At 44.2% G+C, this 18,172-nt stretch overlaps 1 protein-coding gene across 6 annotated transcripts in view; it reads right to left on the bottom strand.

The window, feature by feature from the left end:
• Nucleotides 1-18,172, bottom strand: part of ACAP2 (ArfGAP with coiled-coil, ankyrin repeat and PH domains 2) — a 160,869-nt gene that overhangs the window by 27,031 nt on the left and 115,666 nt on the right. For all 6 annotated transcript variants that reach the window (XR_003943647.1, XM_030217153.1, XM_030217155.1 and 3 more), the window contains 8 exons: nucleotides 17,660-17,711; nucleotides 14,244-14,344; nucleotides 13,400-13,505; nucleotides 12,753-12,961; nucleotides 11,765-11,834; nucleotides 9,382-9,476; nucleotides 8,803-8,993; nucleotides 298-390 (listed from right to left, as the gene is read on the bottom strand). Coding sequence is in view for 5 of the 6 variants with exons in the window: in XM_030217153.1 (XP_030073013.1) it covers nucleotides 298-390; nucleotides 8,803-8,993; nucleotides 9,382-9,476; nucleotides 11,765-11,834; nucleotides 12,753-12,961; nucleotides 13,400-13,505; nucleotides 14,244-14,344; nucleotides 17,660-17,711 (917 nt within the window). In the remaining variant the exon portion in view is untranslated. The remainder of the gene's footprint in view (nucleotides 1-297; nucleotides 391-8,802; nucleotides 8,994-9,381; nucleotides 9,477-11,764; nucleotides 11,835-12,752; nucleotides 12,962-13,399; nucleotides 13,506-14,243; nucleotides 14,345-17,659; nucleotides 17,712-18,172) is intronic.

Raw genomic sequence — 18,172 nt, 5'->3', positions numbered from 1 at the left:
TGCCAGAGATCAGCTCTATAAAACCTAACAATTGTGAACAATAGAGCAGGAATGGATCAGGAGAGCAAAAAGCCGGGCTGCTCTCTACTGTGTCCATATCAGCAGTCAGCAGTGTAAATAAACTCACAGGAGGCAAAGGTTATCAAAGTGTGAAAAAAAACCCACAGACTGCAGAAAATTATTTTTTCATTATAAACATATTAACCTTCAAAGCAGCTATGGGTAACTAGAAATACTGATTTTCTAGATCTCAAGATGTGCATAACAAAATTCAAAGACAGATTATGCAGAACTGACCTGGTTCATACAAACTATTTGCAGACATCGTAGAAGCTAAGACTTCTTGACTTCCATCAAAACTATACTGGATTCCACTGTCATTACTTTTTACTGTGTAAACAAGCAAAAGAGAGTTGTTGTAAGCCCAGGTAATTCATATGCTATTTGTAAGTCAAAAAATGCATGAGAACACAGCAAGCCTGAGCACATCCATCTAAAGCCCAACAGGAAATGGTCGAAAAATGTGTTACCCAACAGAAATGTCCGGCAGTTCAGAGCTGGATGTTACAAGTTCATTTTTAGGGGAAAAATGGCTTATCAAAAAGAAACAAAACAACTCAAATCATAATGAAAGCTTCTTTTTGAGAAAAGAAAGGAATGCTGTAGCAGGGAGACCATGGCTAATGTCTAAACGGATGGCCTACATCAGTCAATGAAGCCACTAGTACAGATGCAGAGCACACTAAGAGTCGTACTTACTACTACGCAGTTTTGAAGAGGTATCAAAGTAGGAGAAGAGTGAATCTAGCTCATCGGGACAGAACAGAGACTCCCGTCTTGCCTCATCACTACTTACAGCAACCACTGGGGACATGCACGTTAGCAAAGCGTAAAGCAGGCAGTAAGAAAGGAAAAAGGGCAGGAGAAACCATTACTTGAAAAATTACAAGGGAAGAAAAAAAAAAAAAAAAAGGAGAGGAAAGGTGGTGGTTAGTGAAATACTAGTTATACGCAGAATTAACCTACTTGCAAGAAAACTACACTTAAAATAAGTTCATGTTACTAGCAAATGTTACATTAAGGTGAATTTTGTTAATACTTGTTAATCTCTTTTCCTTGAACCTTGCTAGACTAGTCCTGCTATCAGTAGATGAAGGCAGAGAAACTGAATTGGTCCATCGTCTTAATGTTCGCCTCTATAGGCAGCCAATGGAGATTAATATTGTGAAATCCATATATTTAAGGAAACAATTAACGAAACTGCAGTATTTTGTCTCTTCTGCAATTTTTCTAAAGCTTATCTAGATAATCCAATACAGCTAGGATTACAGTAAACCAGTTTTGAGAGCAATAAAGATTGCAATAGCAATCTAAATTGTTCTAATTCAAAATGCTTCCTAATATGCCTTAATTTTCTCATCAATAAGAAGGAACCTAATTAACACATTAATTTAATGTTCAAGAGATAAAGTTGGTCTCTATATATAAAACCCCAAAATTTTAATCACTGGAGATAAATCATATTTAGTTTGGCCAAATAAGAGGATCTGGTTTATTGTCCAATAAAAGAAATTTGGTTTTATCTGTATTCAGTTTATATTTCTTCATCCAGGACCCTATCATGGTAATGCACACATGTTGAAAGAACTGAAATCATGATTGTTATGTTATCTGCATAACTACAAGAATGAAATCCTTCTTTTTCCAATTCAAAACCCAATAAATGCAAAACAACATCAAATAATGTAGGAGATAAGAGAGAACCCTGGGGGACTCCATGGGGCAGGATACTAAATTATGTCATGTTCAGTCCCACCAACCCTACTGTCTAGTTTTCTTATCCAGAGTTAGGTGTATCAATTCCTGAACAGAATTCTGACAGATTTCTAGGAAGATGAGTTCACTACAGGTCCATGCCATTTCTTATTCACCTCCCCATTATTTCTCACCAAACATTAAGTCAACTGCTCCCATTTTCCACCTCTTATTTGTCTTGTCTATGTGTCTTTACTATAGAGTGGCCTAGTGGTTAGGGTGGTGGACTTTGGTCCTGGGGAACTGAGGAACTGAGTTTGATTCCCACTTCAGGCACAGGCAGCTCCTTGTGACTCCGGGCAAGTCACTTAACCCTCCATTGCCCCATGTAAGCCGCATTGAGCCTGCCATGAGTGGGAAAGCGCAGGGTACAAATGTAACAAAAATAAAATAGATACTATTGGAGATTCTACATGGAATGTTGCTAATGGTGAAATTAGATCTTACCTGCTAATTTTCTTTCCTCTAGACCCTCCAGACCGGTCAAGACGCGTGGGGTTATGTCCTCCTACCAGCAGAGGGAGACTGAGAAAACACTAAGCTTTTGAAGCCTGTATATATAACCTGTGCAGAACCTCCACTAGCCAGTATACCCCTGACAAAGCAGAGAAACAAAAAACACTAACAACAACTAGCAACCCTGTACGTGGTCACAGTAAACTGCAAAAACAAGAAACATCTTCCGCTTGCTCTTACGGAAACATGTTCCTTTGCCTTTGATAAAACAGTTGGGCTTCTACAGGTGGACTATCAAAGAAGAGCCCCACCTGTCCCGGACTCCTATCACAAAACAGAAATAAACAGTCTGCAATTAGAGAAACAACAATTTACAGCAGCCAAGAATTATCCAACAAACACACCTCCTGGCCTCCAATACAGACAGGGCGGGCTCTTGACCGGTCTGGAGGGTCTAGAGGAAAGAAAATTAGCAGGTAAGATCTAATTTCACCTTCCTCAGCGACCCTCCAGACCGGTCAAGACGCGTGGGACGTACCAGAGCAGTAACTAACTTATGGGAGGGACCTACTAAGGCCAGAGGTCAAAATTGCTGCGCCAAAGCGCACCTCGTCCTTTGCATGCACAGGAATCCTATAATGCTTCACAAATGAATGCAACAAAAACCAAACCGCAGCCCGACAAATATCTAACAGAGAAATCATACTATTCTCCGCCCACGAGGCTGCCATTCCCCTAGTGGAATGAGCAGACCAGCCCCTAGGCACCACAGGACCCTTCACCAAGTAAGCAGATGCAACCGCCTCCTTCAACCACCGTGCTATGGTCACCTTAGGAGCCACTGCACCCTTCTTTGGGCCACCATGAAGAACGAACAAACGGTCAGAGGCTCTGAAGTCCTGAGTTCCAGAGAGATAACAACTCAAAACTCTCCTGACATCCAGCTTGGCAATACCACGCTGCTCCGAATCTCCAGCCATATCACCCAACACTGGCAGAGAGATGACCTGATTAACATGGAACTCGGAAACCACCTTGGGCAAAAAAGGAAAGCACCGTTCGCAACGAAACCTTTCCCTCAGAAAGGACAAAAATGGTTCCCTAAAAGACAAAGCCTGAAGCTCTGAAACACTCCGTGCTGAAGTAATCGCCACCAACAAGACCGCCTTTAAAGATAAATCCTTACAAGATGCCGATACCAGAGGCACAAACGGAGGCCTGATCAAAGCATCCAAAACTAGCTTCAAATCCCACGGAGGCACCATCCGTCACTGAGGCGGACGCAGCAACTTAACACCCTTCAAAAAACGCACTACCTCAGGCACAGACGCGAAGGACTTTCACTGAAGCTTCCCACGAAAACATGACAAAGCTGCCACCTGAACCTTCAGTGTAGACAAGGCCAGACCTCTATCAACACCATCGTGCAAAAATTCCAAAACTTCCGCCACCGAAGAGTGAAACGGCCGAACTCGATGGTCTTCACACCAGTGCTCAAAGATTCTCCAAACCCGGACATACGCCAAGGAAGTGGATCGTCTACGGCAACTCAACATCGTAGCAAAGCCACTGGACGATAGCCCCTTCTTCTTCAACTTGTGCCGCTCAAGAGCCAAGCCATAAGCGAAAACCGAGCCGGATCCGGCATGATTATCGGGCCTTGACACAGAACTGATCCCAACAAAGGCAGGGCCGCCGCCCCTGCCAACCGCACCAGGTCTCCATACCATGGTCGACGCTGCCAATCCGAAGCTACCAGAATCACCCGACCGGAGTGATGTTCGATGCGCTATATTACTCGACCGACTAACAGCCACAGAGGAAACACATACAGTCACTCCCGAAGCCAAGGCAACAGAAGAGTGTCGATTTCCTCCGCTCAAGGGTCTCTTCAGCGACTGAGAAAAAAAAAAAATCTCTGAACTTGCGCATAGCGAGCCGTTGCCCTAAGATCACCGAAAGTCCCCAGACCGACACAACTCACTGGAACACTGACCGAAGAAAAGACCACTCTCTGGGATCTAGAGTGTGCCTGCTGAGATAATCTGCATCTATGTGACCTACCCCGGCCACATGCGCTGCCAAGAGAGCCTGAAGATGAGTTCAACTGCGCCGCCAAGGCTCTTTGTTCCCCCCTTGACGGTTGACATATGCTACTGCCATGGCATTGTCACAGAGCACTCGGACTGCCTTGTGGCGAACCACCGACGTCAAGGCCTGGAGCGCCACCCGAATGGCCCGAGTTTCCAGCCGGTTGATGGACCACTCTGCTTCTGCCCGAGACCACCGGCCTTGAGCTACCTGACTGAGACAATGTGCCCCCCAACCTTGCAGACTGGCATCCGTGACCATTACCAGCCCCTGTGGGGACTCCAACGGCATTCCTTTCCCAAATTGCGCGGACTGAGCCACCAGCGGAGACTGAGACGAGGGGCCACCGACAGCGGACAACACATTTCCAAGTCCTGCGACAGAGGGGACCAACGACTGAGCAGAGCTGACTGTACCTGACGCATGTGCGCCCTGGCCCACGGAACTACCTCTATGGTCGCCGCCATCAGGCCCAGGACTGACGATAAGTACGGGCCGTCGGCGCCTTCTCTGCAAGGAACCGACGAATCGGACCCTGTAACTTGGAACCAAAAGGCTGCACAAAGGAAAGTGAAGATAAGCTTCCGTCAAATCCAGGGAAGTGAGAAACTCTCCTTTCCTGACCGCACCAGTGACCGACCGCAACGTCTCCATCCGGAAAGAGGGCACCTTGAGTGCCGCATTGACCCTTTTGAGATCTAAAATGTGACGAAAAGTGTCCTCTTTCTTGTGGACCACAAAATAGATCAAATAGCACCCTGAGCGTTGCTGATCTGAAGGAACAGGAACCACGGCTCCCAACGCGAGCAGCCACCGCAGAGTGTCCCTCACTGCTGCCCTCTTGCTCCAAGACCGACAGAGGGATTCCAGAAACACTTCGGGAGAACAGCTTTCGAATTCCAGCGCACATCCGCCTCGAAACACCTTGAGAACCCACTGATCTGACCTGATTTGGGCCCAACTCTGGTAAAACAGACTCAGCCGAGCCCCAACATGCACCAGAGCCTGAGCCCGCACACCTTCATTGGGAATTGTGGCCTGAATACTAACCTCCCGCGGAAAAGCCACGCCCTCCGCGACGACTCTCACGAAAGAACTGTGTGCGCTGGAAAAACCGACCCCTAGAGGTCCTACTACTATTAAACATTTCTATAGCACTACTAGACTTATGCAGCGCTGTACAAATTAACATGAAAAGACAGTCCCTGCTCAACAGAGCTTACAATCTAAATTGGACAAACAGACAGCTAGGGGTAGGTCCCACTCGATCTGCCCGGCCTATACCGCTGAGCCTCCCTAAACCGTCCCCGAGAGGAACTAGTTCTGGCCCCTGCCTTGAACCGAAAATCTGGAAGCCATAGAACCTTGGTATCACTAAGACCTCACACTAACTTGTCCAAATCTTCTCCAAAGAGCATAGCTCCCTTAAGTGGCAGAGACCCACAACCATAGCCATATTTTTTGTCTGAAGTAGGCAACAAATCATAAAAGCCTCAGACAAAAAGGATGAACCCATGTCCAAGTCGGCTAACTCCTGACCCCCAGAAGAACCAACATCTACCGAATCATCCAGGAGCTTCTCGGCCCAACGAAAACATGCCCGAGCTACCAGACCCCCACAAACCGAGGCCTGCAGGGCTAGAGCCGACAAAACAAAACTATGCTTGAGAAAAGATCCCAACTTCCTATCCTGAGGATCACGGAGAGCCGTTCCTCCATCAACCGGGATAGCCGTAGCTATAATTACTGCCGTCACTACTGCATCTACCATGGGAGCCTTAAAGGAATCCCTATCGTCCTGAGGGAGGGGATAAAGCCTCGCCATTGCCTTTGCCACCTTACACGGCAAATCCCATTCCTGACAAATCATCTCCCGGAGATCCTTGTTCATAGGGAAGGATCACGCCTGACGCTGAATGCCCTTCACCAACGGATCCTGGACAGTTTCCCCCAACGCCACCTCAGGACCAAACTGAAGGGTGGACGACACCTGATCTATGAGTTCTGACAGCTCATCTCTATGGAAAATCCGCACTACTGAAGGATCCTCTCCAGGAATCCAACAATCCTGCTCCTGAGAGCCGTCAATTCCATCTGACTCCCCCAGATCACTAAGCGCAGCTTCTGCAGCTACAGGAGAAAAACATTGCCTGTCCTCTAACCACTCTAACCGTGGTCTCTCAGCCAAGACGGAAATAGCCCCCTCTTCCAATTGGGGGGGGGGGGGAGGGGGGGTCCCGATCTCCAGGCCTGATACCGCGTCCAGACAAAATCTGGAGGAAAGCCCACCATTCCTGGACCGTCATTAGGCCCTTTTGTGCCAAAAACGGAGGCCGCAGGCCCAAAACCAGCCGGCTCCATGGGCCGCGTCAGACTCAAGATGGCGGCTGTTCCCGCCGAAACTGTTCCCGCTGACAGCGGCCCTGCCTACGCTCCCGCTGACCCGGAGACTCCCGACACCATCGATCCCTCCGCGGTCAAGTCGGGGGGTGCCGCAGCCACCTTTATAGGTGCACCGCAAAGCTACACTGAGCGCCCGGCGCCTCTACCCCTCGCCACGAGCGACATCGGAGGAGCTGGGCCGCCATAAACCACGAGGGAAGGGAAAAGCTGTTCCGCAAACGCGCCAAACCAAAAACTCACTCACACTGCAAAAGCACTGGAGAAAGCGCTGCTCTCTCGTTCCAGCAAGGAATCAAAACCCCCGTTCGGTCCGCTGAAAATAAAGAAATAAATGCCCTTAAAGGCACAGTACTCCAACTCTGGCAGCTGGAAATTGTAAGGCACTCAAGGCTACAATACTGAGAAAGCAGCCGAGGCACAAAGCTGCCAAGCAAAACGAAATAGAATAACTGACCTTAAAGGCACAGTACTCTAATTCTGGCATCTGGAAATTGTAAGGCACTCAAGGCTACAATACTGAGAAAGCAGCCGAGGCACAAAGCTGGCAAGCAAAATGACATAGAATAACTGACCTTAAAGGCACAGTACTCTAATTCTGGCATCTGGAAATTGTAAGGCACTCAAGGCTACAATACTGAGAAAGCAGCCGAGGCACAAAGCTGCCAAGCCAACAGAAATAGAGAGCAGCACAGGGGGAGGGACCCAAACATAGGTGTAACACCCCAGGGGGAAAAACTGGGCCCCACCAGACCCAGGGCCCCAAAGCACTTTTTTTTTTTTTTTTTTTTTACACACACGTACAGGGTACTGCAACAGAATAAAGTTTGGAAGGAAAAAATCCTACGACCCAATGACAAACTACCTCACCAGATTATTGGAGACTGCACAGGCTGTCAACTGCTACCTCTGCTGAGGCTGAGAAAATACTGGCTAGTGGAGGTTCTGCACAGGTTATATATACAGGCTTCAAAAGCTTAGTGTTTTCTCAGTCTCCCTCTGCTGGTAGGAGGACATAACCCCACGCGTCTTGACCGGTCTGGAGGGTCGCTGAGGAAATTGGAGATTCTACATGGAATGTTGCTATTCCACTAGCAACATTCCATGTAGAAGGCTGCGCAGGCTTCTGTTTCTGTGAGTCTGACCTCCTGCATGTACATGCAGGACGTCAGACTCAGAAGCAGAAGCCTGCGCGGCCACATTGGTGATCTGCAAGGGCCGACTTCTACATGGAATGTTGCTAGTGGAATAGCAACATTCCATGTAGAATCTCAAATAGTAGCAACAGTGGAGGAGTGGCCTAGTGGTTAGGGTGGTGGACTTTGGTCCTGGGGAACTGAGAAACTGAGTTCGATTTCCACTTCAGGCACAGGCAGCTCCTTGTGACTCTGGGCAAGTCACTTAACCCTCCATTGCCCCATGTAAGCCGCATTGAGCCTGCCATGAGTGGGAACGTGCAGGGTACAAATGTAACAAAAATAAAATAGATACTATTGGAGATTCTACATGGAATGTTGCTACTATTGGAGATTCTACATGGAATATTGCTATTCCATGTAGAAGGCTGCGCAGGCTTCTGTTTCTGTGAGTCTGACCTCCTGCACGTACATGCAGGACGTCAGACTCACAGAAGCAGAAGCCTGCGTGGCCATATTGGTGATCTGCAAGGGCCGACTTCTACATGGAATGTTGCTAGTGGGACTCTGGGCAAGTCACTTAACCCTCCATTGCCCCATGTAAGCCGCATTGAGCCTGCCATGAGTGGGAAAGCGCGGGGTACAAATATAACAAAAATCATAAGCTCCATGGAGCTGGCATGACTTCCTATGGTCACCTATATAGAGCTGCATATATAAGTGATTAGAAGTACTAGACATGGAGGAGTCATTAAAACATGCACATACAGAGTATGTCAATTTCCTTAAGGTACACAGGGACCTGAGCAGTATTTTCAAGTGAATTTTCTGGTTGTATAGTCTTTTCAGCCCAAAGTGTTTGAGGAAGAGGAGGAGGCGAAGGAAGGTCGGAAGGTGGAAATACCTGAACTCTGGGATGGTATTTTGCCATGTTCCTCTAGCTTTGGAGATTTCTCTGAACCACTGAGTCTGTTTTCCTCTTTGCTCTGGGAGATCACCGTTGTCTTTTGCGCAGATGAACAAGATGGCTTAGAATCTCTGTCAACAAACTTCCTCTCCACGTACTTCGCTTTGATGTACGCCTCTTTCTCTTGTCTGCCATGGATAAACACACTGGGGCGTGACTACTAGTTACAGTGGACAGAACATGATTCATTGACGGTGCTACATTTACCATCACCTTCAAGTACTAAAGCACCTGTAGGTAACATCCATTTTTAGTCTAGTTCCCTAGAGGAAAACTGGCCTTATGAAGTTATGAATGCATACATCTAACCTCTCAAGTACATCATCCTGTCACCCCCTCCTACCCAACTGTTTTTGAACTGTTCATCCAATTACATGCCACAGATGAGGTCATTCTTTCTAACAAGCTGACACAATGGAATTAATAAAGGTACTGCTTTCTCTAATAAAATGTAAAGTTTAGAAGTTGCTTAAAAAAAAAGAAAAACAGGCTAACATGCAAAAATTATGCAGACACCTTTGGCTTCCATGCTGAGGCTTCTTCACACCCATTCTTTGCACTTTAGCTTCATAGATTCCATTTATAACATCATTTCCAAGTTCACACATTAGCTGTTTGGCAAGAAAATGGAAATTAATTTTCTGCAGCAAAAAAAAAAATCATTCATTTAAATTTCACTATGAATAATGGTTGTGTATATATAATCTGCCTTCATTTTAGTCACCCACTACCCATATTCCTGCGTGTCTATGTGTTTACATGTCTCAACTGCACTTTCCTTCTCAGATACCAAAGATGTTTCATTGTATAGAACGGATATTAGGAGCATCACATCCGTTATCTGAATGTTCTAATGAGTTGCCTATTAAGGGGTTTCATTTCTATTGTGCTGACATTGTTAAGTATTATATCCATGTTATATGAATGTTCCTCCATGCTGCCTATTATGACGTATTATTTGTATCCTGCTGTCATTTATCATTTGTTACATGAATGCTCTACTGTGTTTTTTTATTTATTTGTGCTTTATTTATTTAACTGTATTTTAGAATACCATATAAGTTTCTGACCCTCATGGTTTCTTCTGAGGACCAATTAGAGCATGCCAGCAACAATAACAATTTCCATATTATTCCCTATTCTGTCCATTACTGTGTCCCAAACAACAAAATTAAGCATCCCCCCCCCCCCCATGTTCATCCCTATACCCAGCCCCTCCCCCAATCCTTTAAACCAAGTTAACCCTCCCTCAGATAATACAGGCGTTACGACAGCCCCTCTCTAATCACCAACCTCTCCCAGCCTTTCCTAATTCACTGGACATAAGTGTCCCACACTTCAAACTTTCCCAGTTGCCCCTTCTGCATGGTCGTTAGTTTGGACAAGTAGACCTAGTCCAGGCCAGCCCAGGGACAGATGAGACCTTCCACTCTGCAGCTACAGCCCATCTCACAGCCAGCATAATTTGTTGCACCAAAACAGCCTGGTATGCAGGCAGTCCTAGGGGCACTAGGGTAGAAAAACCCAAGCATCTTCTCAACACCCCTCCCTAGTAATGAGTATACCAACCCCCCCCCCCCACACACACACACACACAACTTCTCCCCTGTAAGCTTGGATCTTAGGGCACAACCACCACACGTATCGCAAAGTCTCCTCCTCCCCACGCTCCTTCAATACAAGGTCCCACCTTTACTATATATCAAAAATCCTCTCTGGGGACAGACATTTCACCCATCCCCACGCATCTAGCCCATACCCCTCGTACCCACCAAGATCCATTCCATCCCCACCCATACAAGTGGGCACTATTATTTACTTGCTCACGGCCCTCTGTTTCCTCCCAACACTAACAGCTTCCTGTGGTTTTTCGGATGGTATTCACTATTAAACCAGTGAGTGTTCCAAGCCTCTGTCTGGTGTTCAAACTGCCTCTCTGGGCATTCCAAGCCTCACTCTGGAGTCGAGATTTTTACTACCCTCCCACAGGAGTCCCACAACAACAGAATCCCACAGTAACTCCTTCTGTACCCACAGGAATCCCACAGGATTCCCACAATCCCCATTCCTATGCAGCTCTCTAGTCTGGTACCACCTATAGTACATTTTATAATTATTCTCTAGCATATTGCTCATTAAGCCTTTCTGATCATGCTTAAAATGGGCACAGCTTTCTTTTTCTGAAATCCACACTCCCGTGACTTCCTCCCATGTTAACAAATGCCTCCCCTTTTGATAACTGCAGGGCCTTTCATACCCTCAAAATCCTGCTCTTCAGACACCCACACACTCCCCGTGCCCCCCTATATCAGGTGCTTTTTCCCTAACAGATCTTGCTTCCCTATTGCTGACAAAACCTACCCACTTTGGTTGTATCCCTTCCTCCAATTCATAAGCCTACAAAGGGCACCAAGCTTCCTGCCCAAAAGGTTTCAGCCCCTTTGGTTCCCACTTCTCATATCTTACCCACCATCCTTGGGGAAAAAGCTATATTACATTTCAGTGTCATTAGGTGAAACACCTACCTGTCTCTCCAAATATTCCTCCATACCATCTGACACATTTTTATCATCTGAAGCATAAAAGGGTTTCTTCCCTGCTTTGAAATTCTAAACCCACTTGGGACACTAAACAATGGTAGTGTCCCAAGTGGAACTGGCTAATATCTCAAAAGCTTTTACCATTTGAAGCCAAAAAAAAAAAGGGTCCTTCCCTGCTTTACTGTGCAGTTTTAAAATTTAAAAAATATATTTATTTCTGACTCTGTATTACATTATTTCTATTATTAGGATTCCTGATTGATTGCATCTGGACATTTTACATCAAGCTATTCCTTGCTCTGGGTGAAATTTTATAAAAGCTGGTTGGTTGGTTAATTAGTTAATAAATAAATACATACCTTTAGCAGCTCAGGCTCCCAGGTATCTAACGTTAATGATCTTACTTTTGAAAAGTGAACACCAAGACTCCTAAATAGAGGAAAGAAAAAAAATCTTCAAGTACCAAAAACGCAATTGGAGAACCAGAAAATATGGCAGAGAAATACAGAAACTGTCCCCGATTATACTGGACAACGCTGACCCGATTAAAAAGAATTTACAAGTGAACCTCATCCGTACTGCATCGTAAGAGCTCCAGGAGGCAGCTCTCTGACACAGTGCATGTGTTGAGACCAGGACTGGCACTAAATCTGGAAACATCTCCAACATACCCTGACATAGAAGTGAGGTTCACTCCAGTCACAGAATGTATGAAATTAACACGTATGGAAACACTAGCCCAAGAAAAGGGAAAGCTGTCTTTATTACGCACTCGTGATGCATATACTGATGAGTTCGGCTTTTTGTTTTATTTCACACATTTTTAGGGGTGTGCAGGCCAAAAATTTTCAGTTTGTTTACTTTCCTGTGTGTTTACGAGAATTTGCATTTTATTTGGGACTTTTTACATTTTCTTGTTTTGGTGACAATGTCATTAATAGTGTGTGTCCCATATGAGCGACAGTGCACCATATTTGAACAATGCACTACTGACGAGGTGGGGAGAAAACTAAATTGGAGAGGGGGGTCCCCCTGTCATTTTCAGTTAAAAATGACACCGAAAACGCCACTGTTTCCCGTGTTCTCCATAATACTTTATAGAGACCATCATACATTTTACTTTTCTAATTCAATTGCAAGTGAGACATGTACCCCCAACAGCAAAATGAGCCATGAGGCTAAGGCATTCAGGACCTCCAACATGTTACGCTCATGGTACAGTCCAAAAGTGAGCTGCAGAACTGGTGCTATAATGAGTGCGAGACCCTTGCTGGAATTTGATGTGTGTTCAAATCAATGCCTTTATTATTCTGTGAGAAAAGGCGCACAGCTCCAAGGATTGCCTACCTGTGTATGCCTGAACATTCAATACACAGGGTAATGCCCAGGTTGATGCTGGCCCAACGAGGATCTGCCAAGCCACAATCACAACAGCTGCTATTGCCAGCAATACACTGAACCCGCTGGAGTGCGCTTTCGCCTTGTACCAACTTCTCTTTCACTTCGCTGCCAGATTCTACGCTTCCCGTAGAGGAGGATGACTTTCGGTCAGTCTTCTACAAAAATATTTGACACACACAAGGAGCTGACAAATTATAGCACCGAGTACATCAGACACTACACCATAAAAGCCATAGGTGGCAAAGAGAAGGTAGGTCAACCTTGGTGTTCAGCTTTCATTACAAAATTTTTTTTTAAAATCTGGTCCGACTTAACTGTTCCTTAAGACAGATGATCAACAAATGGCTTAACCTCACAAAGGCAAATCTCTATATCTGGTTACATAAAAGTACAGCAAATACAGACCTCAAGGACTAAGCATGTAGACTAAAAACGTTAGCACACCTTTAGTAAACTGGGCCCTAGAAGACCACAAAATGCAGGTGTGGACTCCAGTGTACAGGCGGCTTTAATTTATATATTTCCACCCTCTACAGGAAAGACCCTGTTTGGAAGAAATGTTACAGCTGTGATACCTCTTCATCTGTACCAACCTCAGTCTCGCTCCCCTTTTCCCTGTATGCCGTTGCAATGCTGGCCTGAACTGCTTTAATCCATGCCTGACGAAGCTTTTCGGAGTCTGCTTGCAGTATACAGCTCCTAGAGAAAGACAAGTTATTTTAGGTCAGAATAATATACATACAACATTTATTTATTTAGAACATTTATACCCCACCTTTTCCCACATGTGTGCAGGCTCAAAGTGGCTAACAATGTACTGATAAGGCTATTGCCAGACCAGTGGTAATTAAAATACAAATAAATTAGATGGGAGAGAAGGGACAGAGTAAAAAGAGATAAACATGCAGAAGACATTCATTTTTTCCCCCCAATCTCTATATATAAAAGGCACCACCAACGTTCTAAATGAAGCCTCCAGCCGGAAGTGTGAAGCGCCAGAGATATCCGGTTTCCCCATGAGTGTCTGCCCCACCCTCGCTCTCTCTGTAACACAGTGAAGGACTCAGAGGGGGGAGGGGAGAGAGATACCCTCACTCTCTCTGTAACACAAACACAGCACAGCAGGAAACTTAACACTGAAGGACTCCACTCGGAGGGGGGAGGGGACAGACACACTCCCACATGCACACTCTGAAGAAAACCTTGCTAGCCCCCGTTTCATTTGCATCAGAAACGGGGCTTTTTTACTAGTCACATTAAAACATGCATTGTTTGGTCTCTTGGGAGGGGAAAATAAACTGAGACAGTCTCTGTGTAAACTATGGCAATGTTTTAAACTCAGGATGATAGTTTTTAACATTCTTTGAACAGTGTCATGTCTATCTAATTTAAAGACAAACTTCACGAAATGGCATATTTTAAAAAATCATCACGTACTTGGTGGGTGAGACAACCTCAAAGCAAAAACGTCTTTCTATATCTTCACAATGTTTAACTGTGCAAAGTCGCAAATCTTCAACAACAACAGTGGGATTATCCTAAATGGAAAAGAAACCAAGATTATCAACAAATCTCTCTCTCCTGATCAGCTCTACAGCTGTTTTCCACATCTATCATATCAGAAGTATACAAATCCGGACTTCAAAAGCCATAACATACACTTGATTTTCAGGATATCAATCATGAAAATTCATTAGGATTATCTGCAAACATTTTAGTTTAGTTTTTATTCCGATAACCCCAATTAACTTTCATGATCATCAAATAATCCAACTGCTTTGAACATATCTTGAAAAGTTATGATGAGTTTTTGACTCTATGGTATGCTCTTTTTGCTTTCTTTATCAGTGCTTCACATCTAACTTGCCAGTGCTTATGCTGTTTCTCGTTTTCCTTATTCAGAGTTTTTCCCCATTTTTTAAAGATATTCTTTTAGCTATAATAGCCCATTGCAACTTATCATTTGGCTTCCTTCTGCCTTTGTTTGTTTTCTCTTTTAAATATGTGGGATACATATGGTCTGAGCTTCCAAAAAACGAAATCCATGCTTTATATGAAGTCTTAACCTTCCAGCTGCTCCTTTTAGCCTTTTAAAAAATATATATTTTAACCATTTTCCATATTTTATAACAACTGGAATGAAGACACTAAGGATATCTGCTACATTAATATTTCACTTTGAAAAAGGTGACCGATTCAAATTTAATCATGTTATCAATCACTATTTGCTTAAAGGTCCCAACATAATTACATCTTGTACCAAATCCTACATTTCACTAAGGACTACATCTAAAATAGCTCCTCCTCTTGTTGATTCCTGGACCAAATACTCCATGAAGCAATCATTTATTTTCCTCTGGGGACTTTACCTACCTACATAAGTACATAAGTAGTGCCATACTGGGAAAGACCAAAGGTCCATCTAGCCCAGCATCCTGTCACCGACAGTGGCCAATCCAGGTCAAGGGCACCTGGCACGCTCCCCAAACGTAAAAACATTCCAGACAAGTTATACCTAAAAATGCGGAATTTTTCCAAGTCCATTTAATAGCGGTCTATGGACTTGTCCTTTAGGAATCTATCTAACCCCTTTTTAAACTCCGTCAAGCTAACCGCCCGTACCATGTTCTCCGGCAACGAATTCCAGAGTCTAATTACACGTTGGGTGAAGAAAAACTTTCTCCGATTCGTTTTAAATTTACCACACTGTAGCTTCAACTCATGCCCTCTAGTCCTAGTATTTTTGGATAGCGTGAACAGTCGCTTCACATCCACCCGATCCATTCCACTCATTATTTTATACACTTCTATCATATCTCCCCTCAGCCGTCTCTTCTCCAAGCTGAAAAGCCCTAGCCTTCTCAGCCTCTCTTCATAGGAAAGTCGTCCCATCCCCACTATCATTTTCGTCGCCCTTCGCTGTACCTTTTCCAATTCTACTATATCTTTTTTGAGATACGGAGACCAGTACTGAACACAATACTCCAGGTGCGGTCGCACCATGGAGCGATACAACGGCATTATAACATCCGCACACCTGGACTCCATACCCTTCCTAATAACACCCAACATTCTATTCGCTTTCCTAGCCGCAGCAGCACACTGAGCAGAATTTCCTGATGTGACATTTATCCAGTCAACCCTGGGGTAACTGAAATCACTATTATGCAAGCTGCCCTAATTTATGTTAACATTTCATCATCTGTCTGCTTGTTCTGGTCAGGTGGACTGTAGTATACCCCCCCCACCCCACTGCTATTCTCTCTGCCTTCACACATGCTATTTCTATCCATAAATACTCCACAGTGCATTCAGTTTCCTGCAGAACTTTTATTCTGTTTGAATCAATGACCTCTAACACATAACACCATCTCTCCACCAATTTGATTTACCCTATCATTGCAATATAGCTTATACCCTCGCATTCTTCTACCAGGACTCTGAGATTCCTATTATATATCTACTCCTTCATTTAGTCCTATATATTCTAATTCTCTCATCCTTTTTTTTTTTTTTTTTTGGTTAGGCTTCTAGCATTTGTGTAGAGACATTTCAAAGCATGTCTGTTTGTATCTACAACCTGCCTTGGGATCTTGCCGGGTATTTGTGACCTGGATTGGCCATTGTTGGAAACAGGATGCTGGACTCGATGGACCTTTGGTCTTTCCCAGTATGGCAATACTTATGTACTTAGCAGTTAATCATGATACTCTGCAAGCTCTCAACTCTACGTTCTTCACTTAAAGGCACTTGGGCTACTTTTGCCTTTATTACAGCCTTTCTTTTGGGATGCCTTAATTTCCCCGTTTTGATAGCATCCTTCAAATCATGCACTTTTGTGCAATTGTCTGCTGTCCCCCAGGTTCTGCTCAGTACCCTGAGCAGAAAAGAACCCATACTGAAATGGGTCCAAAATATCTGCCTTCTCCAAAGGTTCCCACGTGTACCAAGACAATCCACAAATGAACTTTAGAGACTCTTTCACCGATTTAATATCTACCTTATTTGATCGAAGGTTGTAAATGAATTTTAGATTTTTTAAAGAAACTAATAACTCATTTTTGCTTTTTGATGGAATTACAACAGAATTTAAATCGACAAACCCATACTCTCTCTTCTATCCCAAGCTTTAAGCCACCAAATTTCCTAGCAAAGTAAAACATTCACTTATCTGCAAAGGCTCCTTCAGATTTCAAAATTCCCTCACAATATGATCATTTTTATTGGCTTTAATCTAAATTTCCAGCTTGTAGTAATATTCTAAAGGGCTCTTTTACTAAGCCGCGTAAGCGTCTACGCGTGCCCGTGTGCCAAAATGGAGTTACCACCCGACTACCGCGTGGCTCTTGCGGTAATTTCCTTTTTGGCGCGCGTCCAATACACGTGGCTGAAAAATCATTTTTATTTTCTGCCGCACTTATCGGACTTGTGCCAAGTGGCATTTGACGCAAGTAGGTCATTACTTTAATTTATGTATTACCGTGTGAGACTTTACTACTAGGTCAATGGCTGGCGGTAAGGTCACAGACCCAAAATGGACGCGTGGCAATTTTGATTTTGCCGCACGTCCATTTTCAGCAAAAATTTTAATAAGGCCTCTTTTTGTACGTGTGCTGAAAAATGGATCGGTGCGCACCCAAAACCTGAGCCTACACTACCACAAGCCATTTTTCAGCACACCTTAGTAAAAGGACCCTAAATTTGGTAAAATCAGTGTAATATTTTTATTACTTTCTCCATTCTATCAACAACAACAAAAAAAAGCCAAATGGTCAGTAGGTGGAGTAGAATCACAAGGCAAGAAGGGATATCGGGCGTTCCAGCTGCTATTTTTTGTTAATAGGACAACCTACCTTAAATTTCTTCTGGTACACCAGTTGATTATTCTGTATTGAAAACCAACGCCTGTACAAAAAAAATAAGAAAGGAGGTAGGAACACAGGAGTGAAGATGAGGCATTCTTATTTACAGATCAGTGGGAAGGACGTAGTACAGCATTTTAAGAACAGCAACATTAAGTTACACAAAATATATTTTGTCAGTTCTGCACAAAGACTCACCAATGTCATTTACCTTTTTACACCAAGTAAAACTGTTAGTACCAAGGAGGTGGTCTGGTTATACATCAGCATGGAAAAAGGAGTAGAAAAAGAAAATTCAGGGGGGCAAAACAAAAAAATACATATAGTGTAACCATATTGGAAAAACTTCTTGGACTCTAACCACGGAAATTCCGGCCTTCTCTTTCACCGAATTCCCCTTTCGCGCCTCAGAGGAACAAGACCCAAACACACACCTTATTTGCTAAAAGTACTTTTGCTACGTCTCTAATTCTTACACGATTGAAAAATTCTCTCGAGACACTG

Source organism: Microcaecilia unicolor, chromosome 10, assembly GCF_901765095.1.
Source record: "Microcaecilia unicolor chromosome 10, aMicUni1.1, whole genome shotgun sequence".
In the NCBI taxonomy this organism is placed as follows: domain Eukaryota; kingdom Metazoa; phylum Chordata; class Amphibia; order Gymnophiona; family Siphonopidae; genus Microcaecilia; species Microcaecilia unicolor.
The sequence above is the reverse complement of the archived record's forward strand: the minus strand, read 5'-3'. Positions and strand labels throughout refer to the sequence as shown.